The sequence below is a fragment of the Atractosteus spatula genome, chromosome 3 (genome assembly GCF_055471065.1).
Source record: "Atractosteus spatula isolate fAtrSpa1 chromosome 3, fAtrSpa1.hap1, whole genome shotgun sequence".
In the NCBI taxonomy this organism is placed as follows: Eukaryota; Metazoa; Chordata; class Actinopteri; order Semionotiformes; family Lepisosteidae; genus Atractosteus; species Atractosteus spatula.
In genome coordinates, this window is record NC_142708.1 from 67,185,974 (window position 1) to 67,201,960 (window position 15,987).

General features: G+C 52.3%; 1 protein-coding gene and 2 non-coding genes across 3 annotated transcripts; all 3 read right to left on the reverse strand.

Moving 5' to 3' along the window:
* Nucleotides 1-47: 47 nt before the first annotated feature.
* On the reverse strand, nucleotides 48-129 carry trnal-uag (transfer RNA leucine (anticodon UAG)). The gene has a single exon. It is a non-coding gene; the product is annotated as a tRNA-Leu (tRNA).
* A 272-nt stretch (nucleotides 130-401) lies between these two features.
* trnav-uac (transfer RNA valine (anticodon UAC)) lies at nucleotides 402-474 on the reverse strand. Its single transcript has one exon. It is a non-coding gene; the product is annotated as a tRNA-Val (tRNA).
* Nucleotides 475-12,581: 12,107 nt separating this feature from the next.
* Nucleotides 12,582-15,987, reverse strand: her5 (hairy-related 5). The gene is made up of 3 exons (XM_088912236.1): nucleotides 15,949-15,987; nucleotides 14,412-14,507; nucleotides 12,582-13,211 (listed from the first exon to the last, which is right to left on the reverse strand). Exons 1-3 carry the CDS (start codon nucleotides 15,985-15,987, stop codon nucleotides 12,582-12,584), a joined length of 765 nt encoding a protein of 254 aa, XP_088768362.1.

The following is a 15,987-nucleotide window of genomic DNA, read 5'->3' on the forward strand; positions in this document are numbered from 1 at the left end:
ACCTCATTCAGTCCAGTGACGTCACGTGTTGCTTAACACAACATCTCTGGCAGCGGTGGGATTCGAACCCACGAGCCCGGAGGGACTGGAGCCTAAATCCAGCGCCTTAGACCGCTCGGCCACGCTACCACGTTGGTGAAGCGCTTTCTGTGACGAGTATGGATGTGCATCAGGGGCTCTGTGTTTCAGCTCAATATGCAGAGCCAAAGACGCACGGTTTCACAACACGGTTTTACTGCGCGTTGCAAATATGTACACAGGCCCCTTGACTTTAATACAGATATTCCAAATCATACACAGCAGAGAAATGTCCCTGGTTCATTCCAGCATGTAAAAGTAAAAGAGGGATTTGCATTATGTCATCTGATACCGTATTGGATCGGCTGACGAGTAAAAGGTCTTGGTTCCACTGGGGCTCGAACCCAGGACCTTCTGCGTGTAAAGCAGACGTGATAACCGCTACACTATGGAACCACAAACGAAGACTGGTTGGCCAGAGAATTCGGACAAATGTGTTTTCTTCCCTAGACACCAAGACTGACAACGACCGGGAATGTAGCTAGTTAAATAGACCTCTTTATTTCAGTACAATATCGCAGAAATAACACTGTTCCCAATAGAAACATACATATATAATTTCAGCAAATAGAATCCATAATCAGGGAGCAAGAGGACAGACTCTCTTTACAGTTCAATATGAAGAACTCATAAAAGGAAAAGTACTGGTCATTAGATGGATCTGGAAGGAAACTGTTCATCTATAAGACGAACTGTGATAGTTCGAACGAGACAGACACATAGGAATACACAGAAATATATATATATTTTTTACAATTTACAGACCTGTAATTACATATTATACATATAAATAAACCCGGGATTAATCGCAGAACTTTCTTGCATTTTCTTTTAGAAAGCAACGCAATTCAAAATAGACCTTACACTAAAGAGACAAAAAATGATCCTGCCCGAGATTTCAACCATGTTTGATTTCAAGCCTGTTTCGGCATTGTTGCAATACCTCGGTTTCCTGAAGGGGGCGCTCAGCTCACACATTTTCAGCGCCCTGGAAACGCTGCTAACTCTACAATGAACATGCATTGAACACCCCGTGTGACCTCCTGCAGCCACCCCTGTTCCTGGCGCCTGAAATCCATCAACTGATAAGTTTATAAACTCCTGGGGCTTTTGGGGGGTCGCCAGGCCGCGGAATGGGGTTCCCCAGGCAACCACAAGGGGTCGCCCTGGCGTGGGAGATGAAGGATGAGTGAAATTCCTCTGTGGAATCGTTCACCCACCTGTGCCACTAAGAATCGGGGTCACATGCGACAAATCTGGACTGGGGGGCTGCCTTTTACTGGGACAGCTGCCCCTGCACTCGGGGAGCAGAAGGCACCGCTTTACACAAAGAGTGGCGTGGGTGGGGAACAAGCCGCCCAGCCACGGTTGTTGAAGCCGGTTCCCTTTCGTCTCACAAAAAAGCAGCGGTTTGAGACCCTTGGGTCAGTGATCCCCTCTCGATCGTTACCTTTTGTTGTTATTATTTCGTTACGCTGTGCTGCGTGGGCTGTGCTAAGCTGCTGTTGCACTGCAATTTCCCTCGCGGGATCAATAAAGTATCTGTCTTCTCGCGCTCTCGGGTCCTCTGCGAGCGGCTGCTCTCGCTGAGCCGCCATCCGCGCCGCGCCCAGCAGAGGGCGCTCAAGCCGCGCGTCCGTCACCATCGGGAAACTGAAAGGCAAGTTCGCCCCCCCCCCCGCTCGTCCTGCGCTCGGCTGGGGGAGGAGACGCGGCCGCAGAGCGCCTCTGTCCCGGAATCCGCCCCAGGGAGAGGCTGTGGTCGAGGAGGTGGGTGAATCCCTCTCACTACCAGGGCCTCCAGACCAGCTGAGTGCCTGGCAGGAGCCCGGAGTGCCGCAGGGGTGTCGAGGCCAGGAGGTTCCTGGGAGGGCAGCTCCAGTCTGCCCCCCGGCTGGGGGAAGGGGAGAGGTGCGGGGGCAGCAGAGGATCCACAGGGGCGAAGGGCGAGGGGAGACTCCAGCCCGGGTTCGAGAAGATGGAGCAAGGTGAGGAAGAGGAGGAGGAGGAGGAGGAGGGAGAGGGGACTGGGAAGGGGAGAGACGCAGGGGTGTAGGGGGGCGAGAGGGAACTGGAGACAGGACAGGGGGGAGAGGGAGAGGGGGTGGGGTACAGGGGTGTGAAGGGGCGCCCACTGGGATGAGGCGGGGAGGCCGATGAAGAGGGGTAGGGACTAGGGAAGGCAGGAAAAGAGGTTGGGGAGACTGTGGAGGTGCCTGGGAGTAGGTGTGGCCGTGCACCCCAACAGTACAAGCAGCGGCAGGATTCCAGCGCCTCCATGAGATCCGGCGCTGCAGAGGGGGGCGAGGGGGCGTCGCCAGCAGAGGGGGTCTCCCCATCGGCAGGCTCAGACTGGCGGGAGCCCCAGTAGCACCTCAGCCCCCGGACGAGACGCTCCTGCTCCGGGGGTTCCACGCAGCGGATGAAACTGGTGACCTGGGAGACGCACTTTTGGAAACCGGCCTTGTAACTGGGGATCGAGGTATCCCCCTCCCCGAGGGGCTGAGCAGCCCGAGGCTGGGAAGGTACCTCACCTGTGAGAGGCAAGAGACAGGCAGGGAGGGGAGGTGACAGAGAGAGAGGAAGAGTGTGAGATCTTTGTGTAGACACACTGCAGGCACCAGCACACACACAGCTCCCGAGTGTTAGAGTCTGCTTCCTTGCGTGCTTGGTGTTGTGCCACATACTGCTCTAGTGTGACAGAGGCTTGGCAATACTAATTCAGGTATCTAACAATATTATATTATTATATATAAAATATATATGGTTTTGACAGAGGTAGTAGAATGTCTCTCGATGGGTCCTTCACCTCTGAATCCCAACATGTTCCGGCTGTGTTCACTGGTACTTAATCAAACCCCCTCACTGGACTGGTTAACTGGTTGAAAACATTTACACGCAGCACAAAGGACCAGGAGCTGGAGAGAATTTTATAAGGTACCACATTTAGGGTTTTTACATGCTAGACCTGTACCCACAGCCCTGTATCCACTTCCTGCATATACTGGGAGTGAGTGTCAGCAGAGGAAGGGCACTGCAAGGCCAGTGGACAGCCACAAGGGGGCGGTGCTGCAGAGGAAGCTGAGCAAATCCAGCCCAAACATCGCCCCCTTGTGGCAGGAAGCCCCACAGTTTCAGTGTTCATAGGCTAGTTCAGTCGAGGCTTAAAGAGCTTGACAAAGCAGCAGAGACCTGGGCTCCAACACCTACCCGTCTGCCCGGTCTTCCTCTCCCTCCTCCTCCTCTCCAGGTACGACACAGTCAGCTCCAGGATCTCTGCCTTCTCCAGCTTCGGGTTCCGGAATCTCTGTGTGTGGAGACACAAGACCAGCAAAGGGCGTGAGAACATAGTGGGAGCTGGAAAAACAATGGCAGTGGAATCATTCTCACAGAGACGCTTCTGGACGTCTTTTCGACACACTGCCACAAAATGTCACATATATCAGGACTGGAAACCAAGTCCCCCAGGACCAGGACTGGACACCCTGCAGACACACTGACCCTGCAGGACCAGGGCTGGACACCCTGCAGACACACTGACCCTGCAGGACGAGGACTGGACACCCTGCACACACACTGACTCCCCCAGGACCAGGACTGGACACCCTGCAGACACACTGACCCCCCAGGACCAGGGCTGGACACCCTGTAGATACAGTGACCCTGCAGGGCCAGGACTGGACACCCTGCAGACACACTGATGCTACAGGACCAGGACTGGACACCCTGCAGACACACTGACCCTGTAGGACCAGGGCTGGACACCTGCAGACATACTGACCCTGCAGGACCAGGACTGGACACCCTGCAGACACACTGACCCTGCAGGACCAGGACTGGACATCCTGTAGATATACTGACCCTGCAGGACCAAGGCTGGACACCCTGTAGATACACTGACCCTGCCCTGCTCTAAAGTGATACACAGACAGACACAGACAGAAGGCCAGTCTGACCTGGTCATGTGTGCAGTTGAACAGCAGGGCCCTCAGCTCCTCCAGACTCTGGTTGATCCTGTCGCGCCTCTTCTTCTCCACTAGGGGCTTCAGCATCTGGAGAAGGGCAGGACAGACAGGTGATCATGGGAAAAGGGCAGTAAGAGACAGACAGGTGATCAGAGACAGACAAGTGATCAGGGACAGACAGGTGTCCCTGTTCAGAGATCAGACACAGACAGGTGAACAGAGACAGACAAGTGATCAGGCAGACACACTCATGCTGAGACATAGACAGGAGCAGTGGCTCTGTGGCCAAAGATCTGTTCCTGTGACTGGAAGGTTGTTGGTTCAAATCCTGCAGCTAGTAGAGGGATCATACTCTGTTGGGCCCCTGAGCAAGGCCCTTAACCCCAACGACTCCAGGGGTGCTGTACAATGGCTGACCCTGTGCTCTGACCCAAAGCTTCTCTCTGTGGCTGTGTCTCATGGAGAGCAAGCTGGGGTATGTAAAAAGATGAGTTCCTAATGCAAGAAATTGTATAGGGCTTATAAAGCAAATAAAAGTACTCATTATTAGTTGTAGTAGTAGTAATAAAATGTAGAATGAATATTAGCAGAAGCAGTAGCAGCTGCAGTTCTCGAAGCAGATAAATACACAAATTTCCGTGACATCTGGGAGAGCGCTTCCCTGTTGAGCGCTGTCCAGGCAATTGAAAAGGTCTTGTACTGCAGTGAAATCAGATCCCACCACCAGGGGGCGCCATTGACACGTTGGCCAAAGCTTCCCGAGTTCAAACAACACGTTAGATCTTGGAACTCCGAGTAAGAAGGCGGAGGATTCATTTAATTTTAAACTACCCTGAGCACTACGTCCAGATCTGATCAGGCGAATGAAATAGTTCAGCGAGGTTTGATACGATGCATAGTTAAAAACTCGGAACAAATTATATAAACCCTTTTATTAAAATTAAAACTCCCCTATTTAATTTATTAAAATTTAACAACCCTCTTTCATTAGAAATTAGAGAACCCCCTTTTCCAATACCTCGGAAGCTTCAATAAAAAATTGAGAAAATGCCAGTGAACGTATTTAATGTCCGGCTCGCGAATGAAATAAAGTATCGTGTTAGGTGTTGTCATCTGGTGGATGCTGCACACTGGTGGTGGTGGAGGGGATCCCCATTACTTGTAAAGCGCTTTGAGTGGAGTGTCCAGAAAAGCGCTATGTAAGTGCAAGCAATTAAATGATAATTATCTGCAGACATAGGGAAACTTGCCCTTTTGTTCGCATTAACTCTTCTCGAGAAACTCGGTCCGGCTCATGTGTAAGTGGAAGTTATGAACTGCAGTCGGAGAGGGATAACAAGGACAAGTCCATCTCGCCCGGCTCTTCCTAACCCCTCGCGTACAGAGCAAATGAGCTCTGTATGTCCCACACAAACCCCTCCTTTCACACTGGTCCACAGCTCCCTGCTGCCCCTGGGGTCACGCACTCTGGACGGGGTTGGAGCCCTCGTCCCGAGGCCAGGAGGCTGCCCTCTGCCCCAGGCGCGATCAGCCAAACCTACAGCATCTCACCAGGCATTGCAAACGCTCACAGAGCGTTCGGGTCGTGGATGGTGATCTCACCAGCGAACTCTCTTCAACACCCCTCAACACCGGATCTGGGAACTCCTAAGGACAGCTCGCAACTGACTCGATAATGTTACGGGACAAGTAATAGGTTTATTCCACGCTGAAAAGAGAAGAAAGAAAAGACAACGTTTCGGCCGTGGAGCCTTCTTCGGGTGTGGAGAAGCACATCCGGAGAAGGCTCCACAGCCGAAACGTTGTGTTTCCTTTCTTCTCTTTCCAGCACAGGAATACACCTATTACTTGTTCCTTTGCAGCCTACGCCTGCTGACGCAGCTACCCACCTGAACTACTTCGATAATGTTAATATTAATATAAGCGATGCTTAGTTAATAACTGCAACTAATTGTACTGTTTGCATTAATAGGAAGTGCTAATATTTGACTAATACTCCTCAGGTGGCGGTTTTCTGTAATCGTTTCCCCTGAGCTCTTCCTATCGGAACCCGAGGGATAAAGTCCAGTTATTGTCCCCCAACCATTACAAATGTGTATTATAACTGAAAAGAGCATTAAAAACCGAGGGACAGAGAACACTCACTTTCTTTATCCCTTGAAAGTTAGTCCGACATGAACTCCTCATGGTTGTGGAAACGAAATCTCGTTGCACAAATTTATCGTCCCTAAAACTACAAACCTGTACACAACTGGAAAGAAAAAATAAATAAAGAACGCGATGTTATCCGCCCAGACTCATAGAACACTCACTCTCTTGATCCCTCGACAGTGAGCCCGACTTGAACGCCTCATGGTGTGCGGGGATGGAGGCTGGCCGTGCTAATTCCGAGGAGAGGCGATTCCGGTCCACCGACGCTCCTGAACGAAGGAATCCGAACATCCGCGAGCCGCTGCAGGCGACAGGAGTTTGGGAGCCGCGCGCCCCCCTCTCCGCGGTATATACCGCTCGGGCAGGCGAGCTGCGATTGGCGGAGAGGTGCGAGTGACGTAGTGACCCGCGATATGCCTTCTCTCTCTCTCTCACACCTCGGTTCCGTCTGTTTCCGTCTGTTTCTCTCACCCGTGTCATCCCGCTCCACCCCCGTAGAACCGTTTCAACAAAATAGCGTGAGATTAAGTTTCAGCCTTAATGCTCGTAGACTGACCTTGAACCTATAATTTACAATGAGTACAATGAACTTAAACTGTTGCCCCTACCCCGTTTAAACACAACTTCACCTAGATGGTGCTTCTGTATCATTATAGTGTATAATTGTAGCCTTCCACTGTAGCACGTCCATAGTTTTACCGTATTTCATTGAAATTGCAGTATTCTACTGCCAAGGGACTGTAGCTCCTATTGGAACAGGACTGTTCTCCTGTACTGTAGCTCCTATTGTAACGGGACTGTTCTACTGTACTGGGACTGTAGCTCCTATTGTAACGGGACTGTTCTCCTGTACTGGGACTGTAGCCCCTATTGTAACAGGACTGTTCTCCTGTACTGGGACTGTAGCTCCTATTGTAACGGGACTGTTCTCCTGTACTGGGACTGTAGCTCCTATTGTAACGGGACTGTTCTCCTGTACTGGGACTGTAGCTCCTATTGTAACGGGACGGTTCTACTGTACTGGGACTGTAGAATGAACAAATATTGTTCAAGCATTGTGTCATGTATCGCGTCCCCTGTGTTGTGACAATGCCAATATTGAATTTGGATTTGAATTTGAGAGGGAGGGGCGGGTGGGGACACGCAGAGTGGGAGAGGGTGAGCTGAGTGGGAGAGGGTGATCTTTCATCTGCCGCCGAAGCGCGAACTTCCACGCTTCGCAGTTTGGCCACGCGCATATGGCAGAGGCTTGTGAAACTCAGCTCGAGGAATTAGGCGGCCGTTTGCTCTGGTTTATTCCTTAACACCTGCAGAGAACAGCGATCGATTGTCTGCCTCGGGGACAAAGTGTTGCGTGTTAGTACGGGAAACAAGGGAAATTCTACTATTTTGCCCGGTCTGTGGTCACTTTCCTAAGCAGATGCCCGATACCGGCTCCATTCCTTCATTCTGTACCACAAACGTCCGCCCGCCTCGCGACCAAAAGTAGCCGTTTTCCCCAGTGGACGGGTGAGGCGCCGGTGTCGCTTCTGAGCCTGCGGTTGGGTCCACTCAGCGAGCTCGGATAGGTTAAACCGCAGTAACTCGAGACACATCGTCCTCCGCGGCCGGAGAGCTCCTGGGTGTGTCTCTGATTTCCAGTTGGACCAGCGATGTGAACAGCCGGCGGAACCAGTCGACCGTTCCAGGCGGTTCGCCTTGTTCCCGATCCAGGGCAGCGCGCGGGGTGGGAACTGCGGCGCCCCTCTTTCTCGTGGGAAAAGAGCTGGGAGCTGTCTGTGACGAGGTTGACGAGGAGCCGAATCTCACACCGGGCCGACTTCGAACCCGGGTGAGAGAAGGACGCTCTCACGGCGTCACTGGGGCATTCCTCCCCAATGACACCCCCCCCCCCCCTCCCGCACACACACATACACAAACAGACACGCATATTCACGGAGTTTGTCCTCACACCCCGTGAGCGCAGGGCCAAGTGTTGAGGCTCGCGCCTGTTCATGATGCGCACGGGCTGCCCCCGGTCGGGGGGCCGGAAGGCATTGACGCCTCTCGTGCGCTTGGCACGCAGCTGTCGACTCGTGCTGCCTTGTGCCCGGCCCTGGCGCGCGGGGTCAGGAGTTTCCAGAGTCGCGTGCGCTTACGGGGGTCGGGTGGGAGGGGGGCGCCTCTCCAGGCAGCGCAGCGATAAAGCAGGTTTCATCTTTACTTCACTTCAGGTGTTCAAAACCCTCAAAAGCATCGACGAAGTCATCCCAGCGGGCTGACAACCAGCACCGAGCAAGCAGGAACCAGGGACGGCCGTTTCAAACCGAGAGCCGGAGGCGCTTCTTTGCACAAAGGGTGGTGGGAGTGTGGAGCGCGCTGTCCAGCCATGTTGAAGCCGGGACCGCGGCCTGTCAACAGACGCAGCCGGATGAGATCCTGGGATCAGCTCACTGCTGGCGGACAGGAACACCCGGCTCGAGCCGAGCCGCCCCACTCCAGCCGGAGGTGCCGAGCTCGCGCGCGTCGCCATAGCAACCGCACCCGGCCTCCGTGGCGAGTTGCCATGGCGTCGCTCCGATCTCCGGCTCTGCGCCGCTCGGCTGCCCCGGGATAATTCCTGCTTCTGGGGATTTCGGATCAGACCTGATTAGATGTTTATTTGGGATGGGGGCGAGGGGCTTTTTTAATATCCATCCTTTGGAGCTGGAGGGAATGAGCGGCCGAACGCGTCCAAGGGTCTGCTAAAGCCGTGTACACAGAGCCTAGCGACTCCCCCCACACCCCCCAAATGCACGCCGCTAACAGGATTAGGAGATTAGGAGAATCGGAGTCTTCTTAGCCTGCAATGATTTAGTTAAGAGCCGTTTAAAGACTTCCGAAAATCCCGTACAGCTGAAAAAGTCTTTTTTGAAGACGAGACCCCCCTCCACCACGCCGTGAGAGGACGCGATGGTGAGGTCATTCTGCGCGCGCGCTGCAGCAGATCCAGCCGCAGACCTTTAAACACCTTGATCGCGCAGCCTGTCCGGGAGAACGGAGCACAGTGTCCCGCCCGGTTCACTACACTGGAGCTCATGACAGGGACACACTGCAAGGCACTGGAACCAGATGCTACTGGTTCTAACTCAATCGAGGCGTTATTGGTATCTCTCAGTATATAATAACTCTAATATAAGACATAACTAGCAGCCTTATCACCCTGCAACTCACAACGGGCAACCCACTGAAGCTAAGCATGTGGGAGCCTAGTTAGTAGCTGGATGGGAGACCTCCTGGGAAAAACTAAGGTTGCTGCTGGAAGAGGTGTTAGTGCGGCCAGCAGGGGGCGCTCACCCTGCGGTTCACGTGGGTTCTAATGCACCAGTATAGTGTAATTATATTACACTGTTATATATACATATTACATATTGTTATATTACATATTACAAATTATACTGCCCCAGTATAATTTCCCATTGGCCCTTACCAATCATGGCCTCCTAATAATCCCCATCTATGAATTGGCTTCAGTACTCTGCTCTCCTCCCCACTATTAGCTGGTGTGTGCGGAGCATTCTGGCGCACTATGGCTGCTGTCGCATCATCCAGGTGGGGGTGGAGGGGATCCCCATTACGTGTAAAGCGCTTTGAGTGGAGTGTCCAGAAAAGCGCTATATAAGTGTAAGCAATTATTATTATAATTATTATTATTATAAAACAGTAAAGTGCGTTTATATCAAGTGTATCATTCTCCTTAACTACTTTTCTGTCTCCCCACCCCTCTGAGCAGAGCAGTCGAAGCCGCAAACGGAAGGCGTTATTATCAGCGCTGCCGTTACTGTATGTCCTCTTATCTTGATAAGAGCGCTGGTCGAGTAGCAGAGTTTCCATGTCAACACAGCGACAGGGGGCGAACGGTCCCGCGCTGGGGTGTGGCAGAGCCTCGCGGCGGCTCGTGAGGCGAGCGGGGCAGCAGCGCGGGTGAGAGTCGCGCGGCGGGCGGCCGCAGTGAGGCGCTGCAGAGCACGGCGATATCACCCCCCCGCGCCGGTCTGCTTCAGGGGATGTGTTCTTACCTTAACGTGCACATCCGGATGAAGAGGGTGAGAGTGAGAGAGAGAAACCTTATTGCTCACTCCTGTGGAAATGTGTCTTTGGCTTCTCCCATATAAGTACAAAACACACAAGTAAATCATAAAAGTCACATAAAATCATTCGAGAAAGTACAGGCTCTGTGACCACAGCTACGACAGACACTGGACACACACTGACATGACTGTCCAGAGAGGACAGGCTCAGTGACCACAGCCTGGACATAGAAACTGGACACAGACAGACCAGGCTGTCCAGAGAGGATGCACCTTCTGCTGTACTGGAAGAAATACTCCAGGATTATACAAGTATGACCTAAAACAATTAATTCCAGAATTCCTATTCCTGCCAAAATACAATTCCCAATCATACTGGAGGATGCAAGTCACCAGAGGCAGCTCAGTGTGCAATTTCCAGTCACAACCTGACCAACAATCAGCCTTTATTACAAGCATATGTTCTTTATTCTGAGTGAAGCCTTTTAATTATTCTATACAGACAGTACATATTAGGTATGCAATGTCTGGTATACGCACATGAAAATAGACTGTCATTTGTTTTTACACTATACTGCTTCCATACAATACCTAGAACCACTTTTCCATTTAGTCCCCCCTTCCTATAACAAACGGGCCTTGGACAGCTGTTCACGCATTCAGAAAGGTGTGAGGAAAGCAGCTCTCTGGTAGCTGTGACTCCTGTGGCAACACCAGTTCACTGGTCACGCCAGCAGAGCTCCAGAAGAGTGAGAGAGACGGGACATCAGAGTGACCAAGGCGCAGGAGTGAGAGGAGACGGCCGACATGGGCCGATTGAGGGTGAGAGATTGTGCGAGACGTGCTCAGAGACAACGGGACTCATCACAAAACGCCCATTTGTTTCATAAATAAGTTTATTCCAGGGACACCCAAATATGTCTTGTACAAAACTGTTTTTTAATATAAAAAATACAAATAAACACGCCGTCTCCTTTGCCTGTTTAATATAAAAAGACAAAGACCTGAGCTTTGAGAGATGAACCTAGATGGCAACTAGGAGAGTTGGAGAGATGAGTATGGAAAAAACAGTAGAAATGACAGGCTGTTCACCACAGCACCACAATGTGACACACAAGCAAACCAAGAGCTCTCTGGCTGCCTCTCATGGCCAGGACTGAAAAAATAATACAAATAACAGATCCAATGAGTCATGAAACCGTTGAGGTGCAGTCTGACATCACCAGGCTGACTCGACTTCCCAGTCTGCGACTGATTCCCACTGACCAGCAGGAGAGAGGGCTGGGAGTGATTCCTATTGATCAGAGAGAGCTGGGAGTGATTGCTATTGATCAGAGAGAGCTGGGAGTGATTGCTATTGATCAGAGAGCTGGGAGTGATTCCTATTGATCAGAGAGAGCTGGGAGTGATTGCTATTGATCAGAGAGAGCTGGGAGTGATTGCTATTGATCAGAGAGAGGGCTGGGAGTGATTCCTATTGATCAGAGAGAGAGCTGGGAGTGATTCCTATTGATCAGAGAGCTGGGAGTGATTCCTATTGATCAGAGAGAGCTGGGAGTGATTCCTATTGATCAGAGAGCTGGGAGTGATTGCTATTGATCAGAGAGAGAGCTGGGAGCGATTCCTAGTGATCAGAGAGAGAGCTGGGAGTGATTCCTATTGATCAGAGAGCTGGGAGTGATTCCTATTGATCAGAGAGCTGGGAGTGATTCCTGTTGATCAGAGAGAGAGCTGGGAGTGATTCCTATTGATCAGAGAGCTGGGAGTGATTGCTATTGATCAGAGAGAGCTGGGAGCGATTCTTAGTGATCAGAGAGAGCTGGGAGTGATTCCTATTGATCAGAGAGCTGGGAGTGATTCCTATTGATCAGAGAGAGCTGGGAGTGATTCCTATTGATCAGAGAGCTGGGAGTGATTCCTATTGATCAGAGAGAGAGCTGGGAGTGATTCCTATTGATCAGAGAGCTGGGAGTGATTCCTAGTGATCAGAGAGAGAGCTGGGAGTGATTCCTAGTGATCAGAGAGAGCTGGGAGTGATTCCTAGTGATCAGAGAGAGCTGGGAGTGATTCCTATTGATCAGAGAGCTGGGAGTGATTCCTATTGATCAGAGAGAGAGCTGGGAGTGATTCCTATTGATCAGAGAGAGAGCTGTTATAAATAATGCCCATTAACATTAATTTGAAAAAAATCAAGTCCTTCTCTTCAGACAATAAGTTAAATATAAAATCTTCTGAAGATCTGATCTCTGTGTACAGGAGTGCTGGAGGCTGAGGCACTGTGTCCACTGTGGGAGAGTCCTGCTCCAACCGGCACAGCTCCCCCTGCTGGCTGCCGGCTCTACTGCGGCCACGGTCTCCACACCTCCTGGCCAGGCATGGCGACTTCTTTCGGTCCTTCCGGCGCTGCTGCGGTCCGGTCTGTCTCTCGTGACCCGGCACTGCCCTGCCAGCCGGGGCAGAACTCGGTCCTCTCTGGGAGTCTGTGTGATCCGTGGGGGGTTGTGCAGATCCCGAGTTTGGGCTTTTTGGGTGCCGGATGGGGGACGGCGGGCTGCAGGTGTCCAGGCCAGGGGGCGCGGCCCGGAGATCTGGGGGTGCTGACTGGAAGCAGCGTGTCCCCCACGCCGCCCGGCGGGCTGAGCCAGGCCGCAGGCCCCGGACCCTCGGAGTCCTCCAGCGCGCGGCTCTTGGCGGCGATGAAGTGGCTGACGCGCAGCAGGCAGGAGCGCATGCCCTCGCGGTACGTCTGCTGGTGGCGCCAGAGGGGCGGTGGCGACGGCCGTGGTAAGAGCCGCGGCCCCGCCCTGACCTGGGCTTCCTCCCCCTCCTCCTCTTCCTGCTCCTCTTCCCGCTGCTGCTCCGGCCGTGCCGGCCGGGCTCTCCTGCCACCCGCCTCCAGCTCCTCCTTCAGGAAGTGCACGGCACTCTCCAGGATCTCGGCCTTCTCCACCTTGGGGTTGCGCAGTTTCTGAAAACACAGACGGGAACGTCAGCCCGGCGCGACTGGGAGGAGGGAGTGAGGTTGGGGAAGAGGAGACAGGAGGGAGGGAGGGGTAGGGAAGAGGAGACAGGGGGGAGGGAGGTCTAGGGAAGAGGAGACAGGAGGGAGGGAGGGGTAGGGAAGAGGAGACAGGAGGGAGGGAGGGGTAGGGAAGAGGAGACAGGAGGAAGCGAGGTGTAGGGAAGAGGAGACAGGAGGGAGCGAGGTGTAGGGAAGAGGAGACAGGAGGGAGGGAGGTGTAGGGAAGAGGAGACAGGAGGGAGTGAGGTCTAGGGAAGAGGAGACAGGAGGGAGCAAGGTCTAGGGAAGAGGAGACAGGAGGGAGCAAGGTCTAGGGAAGAGGAGACAGGAGGGAGGGAGGTGTAGGGAAGAGGAGACAGGAGGGAGCGAGGTGTAGGGAAGAGGAGACAGGAGGGAGCGAGGTGTAGGGAAGAGGAGACAGGAGGGAGGGAGGTGTAGGGAAGAGGAGACAGGAGGGAGCGAGGTGTAGGGAAGAGGAGACAGGAGGGAGCGAGGTGTAGGGAAGAGGAGACAGGAGAGAGGGAGGTGTAGGGAAGAGGAGACAGGAGGGAGCGAGGTGTAGGGAAGAGGAGACAGGAGGGAGTGTGGTTTGGGAAGAGGTCAGTGTGACCAGGAGACAGGAGGGAGTGTGGTTTGGGAAGAGGAGGCCTGGGCTCTCTGTGCCCTTGAGCTCAGCACGGAAGTTGTGAGCTGCTGTCCGAAACCTCAAGTCAAAAGGAGACACTACAGGTTGATCTATTCCAGTAACTGCACTGTGAAAATAGTGCACGTGAGCACCGATCCACATGCTTAGGAAAATGGCAAAGACCCTTCCTTGGGCCCTTGAGTCATTTCCTGAGGTGCTGTCTGTGTGGAGCTTGTATGTTGTCTGTGATCATGTTGGTCTCCACTAGGGGCTCTGGTTTCCTCCCACAGTCCAAAGGCATGCTGGTACATGATACAATGCGAGTGAGCCCTGCTGTGTGTGTGTGGTGTCTGTCTAACCTGTGATGGGCACCAGGGGGAGCTACATTGACAACTGGAGGACCGCCTAAGTCACTGTTTGCTTTGTCAGCAGGACCGTGGGGGCAAATAGTGGAAACACGTACAGATCAAATCAGCAACGGAAATGAGGCGGCGGCGAGGAGCGCCCCCCGCGCGACCCACCTCGTTCTTCGTGCTTTCCAGCAGCAGGACGCGCAGTGTCTCGAGGCTCTGGTTGATCCGCTCGCGCCGGCGCTTCTCCAGTAGCGGCTTCGGCACCTGCACAGCGCGGCACAGAGATGGTTAGCTCCTCGGACTCACCCCCCGCGAGCCGCCCCCCACCCTTGTCTGAACCTAAACGGACTCGGAAGCATTACTAGAATTTTCTAGAGCTTAACACGCGCTTTCAGACCTCAGACCCCTGCGTAGGCACGTGAGACCCGTCGGCCTTGTGCTTAATAAACCATAAACTACTGCCCAGGTGTATCGGAGCAAGCAGATTAAACGCATAGCCTTTAGGTCAGTGTCCAAAGATATGGTGTTCAGAGTCGAATCACAGAAAGTCTTTTTAAGAAACCCGCAGTACCTGCTAGCGTTAGTACCGGTATTGATATTGTTCACCTGCAGTGGAGCTCACGATCGCAGTAATCTGACAAGTATAAAAGTGACTCTGTACGGTCCGAAACTGTTCAGGAGCGCGAGACTAACGCCCTGCGCGTGAAGCCGAGAGGCTGCAGAGACGCTGCGCGCGAGCAGTAGGTGCGTAGACTGTTCAGCGCAGAACTAATGAGCTGACGAGCTGGGCTGGGCTAGAATGAGCCCCCACACGGACGCGGAGGTGAATACGGAGCAAATTTAGATGGGTCCGAACGAGCATGGAACCCGTTTTTTAAAAAAAACTAAGACTAATTTCGTGTTACGGCAAAACACGCACAGGGAAATAAAAGGCGATTGAAATTGAACGCAAAGCAATAGATTGAAATTGGCCTACACAAAAGAAATTCACATTTCTTTTTGTCCTGTTACAGCAGGCCCTATAATAGGAGCTAGAATACTGCCATTTCAATGAAATACGGTAAAACCATGGACGTGCTACAGTGGAAGGCTACAGTTATACACTATAATGATACAGAAGCACCATCTAGGTGTTTAAACGGGGTAGGGGCAACAGTTTAAGTTCATTGTACTCATTGTAAATTATAGGTTCCTGTTACAGCGGATATAAAGAAGTTGCACGTTAAGAGGTGCAATCGAAAAACTCAAATTTCGAAACACGTATTTATTTAATGTATAACGCGCATCGCTTATTTCGGATTCGCCAGCTTGAAGCTCGACTTCAAGCAAAGCCAACCAACCAACGTTTGTGCAAAACACGGAGAAAAAATGTGCATCAAAGCACAGTTTTGGAAAGTTCGCTTAGTAAAACGATAGTGGTTTAGAAAAAAAGAATTAATGTACGGATTTAATGTATACGAGAGCGAATAAAAAAAACGATTAGTGTGCCAAAGATAAAAATGCATTATTTTCCCATGTGCTGTGCTGTGGATTCTTAGATACAAATATTTGAGTTTGGGCTCTCTAGATGATATCTATTGCAACTTCCGTCCCATTTTGGATACCGTCCCAAGAAAGTTGTAAAGAAGCCCGAGTTTAAAACGGGGCACTAAAACACAACGCACATGGTATGCGACAATAACACACAGCACAGAACACCGTTTACCTTTTTGGCGTCATGGGCATCCTGTAGCTCCGTGGCCAT

Excerpts from the sequence above, each read along its gene's own strand:
- her5 (XM_088912236.1), bottom strand. The coding sequence starts at position 15,987 with ATGGCCACGGAGCTACAGGATGCCCATGACGCCAAAAAG. Across the intron at positions 14,508-15,948 it reads ATGCCCATGACGCCAAAAAG|GTGCCGAAGCCGCTACTGGA; the intron begins GTAAACGGTGTT and ends CGCGCTGTGCAG. Across the intron at positions 13,212-14,411 it reads TGGAAAGCACGAAGAACGAG|AAACTGCGCAACCCCAAGGT; the intron begins GTGGGTCGCGCG and ends CTGTGTTTTCAG.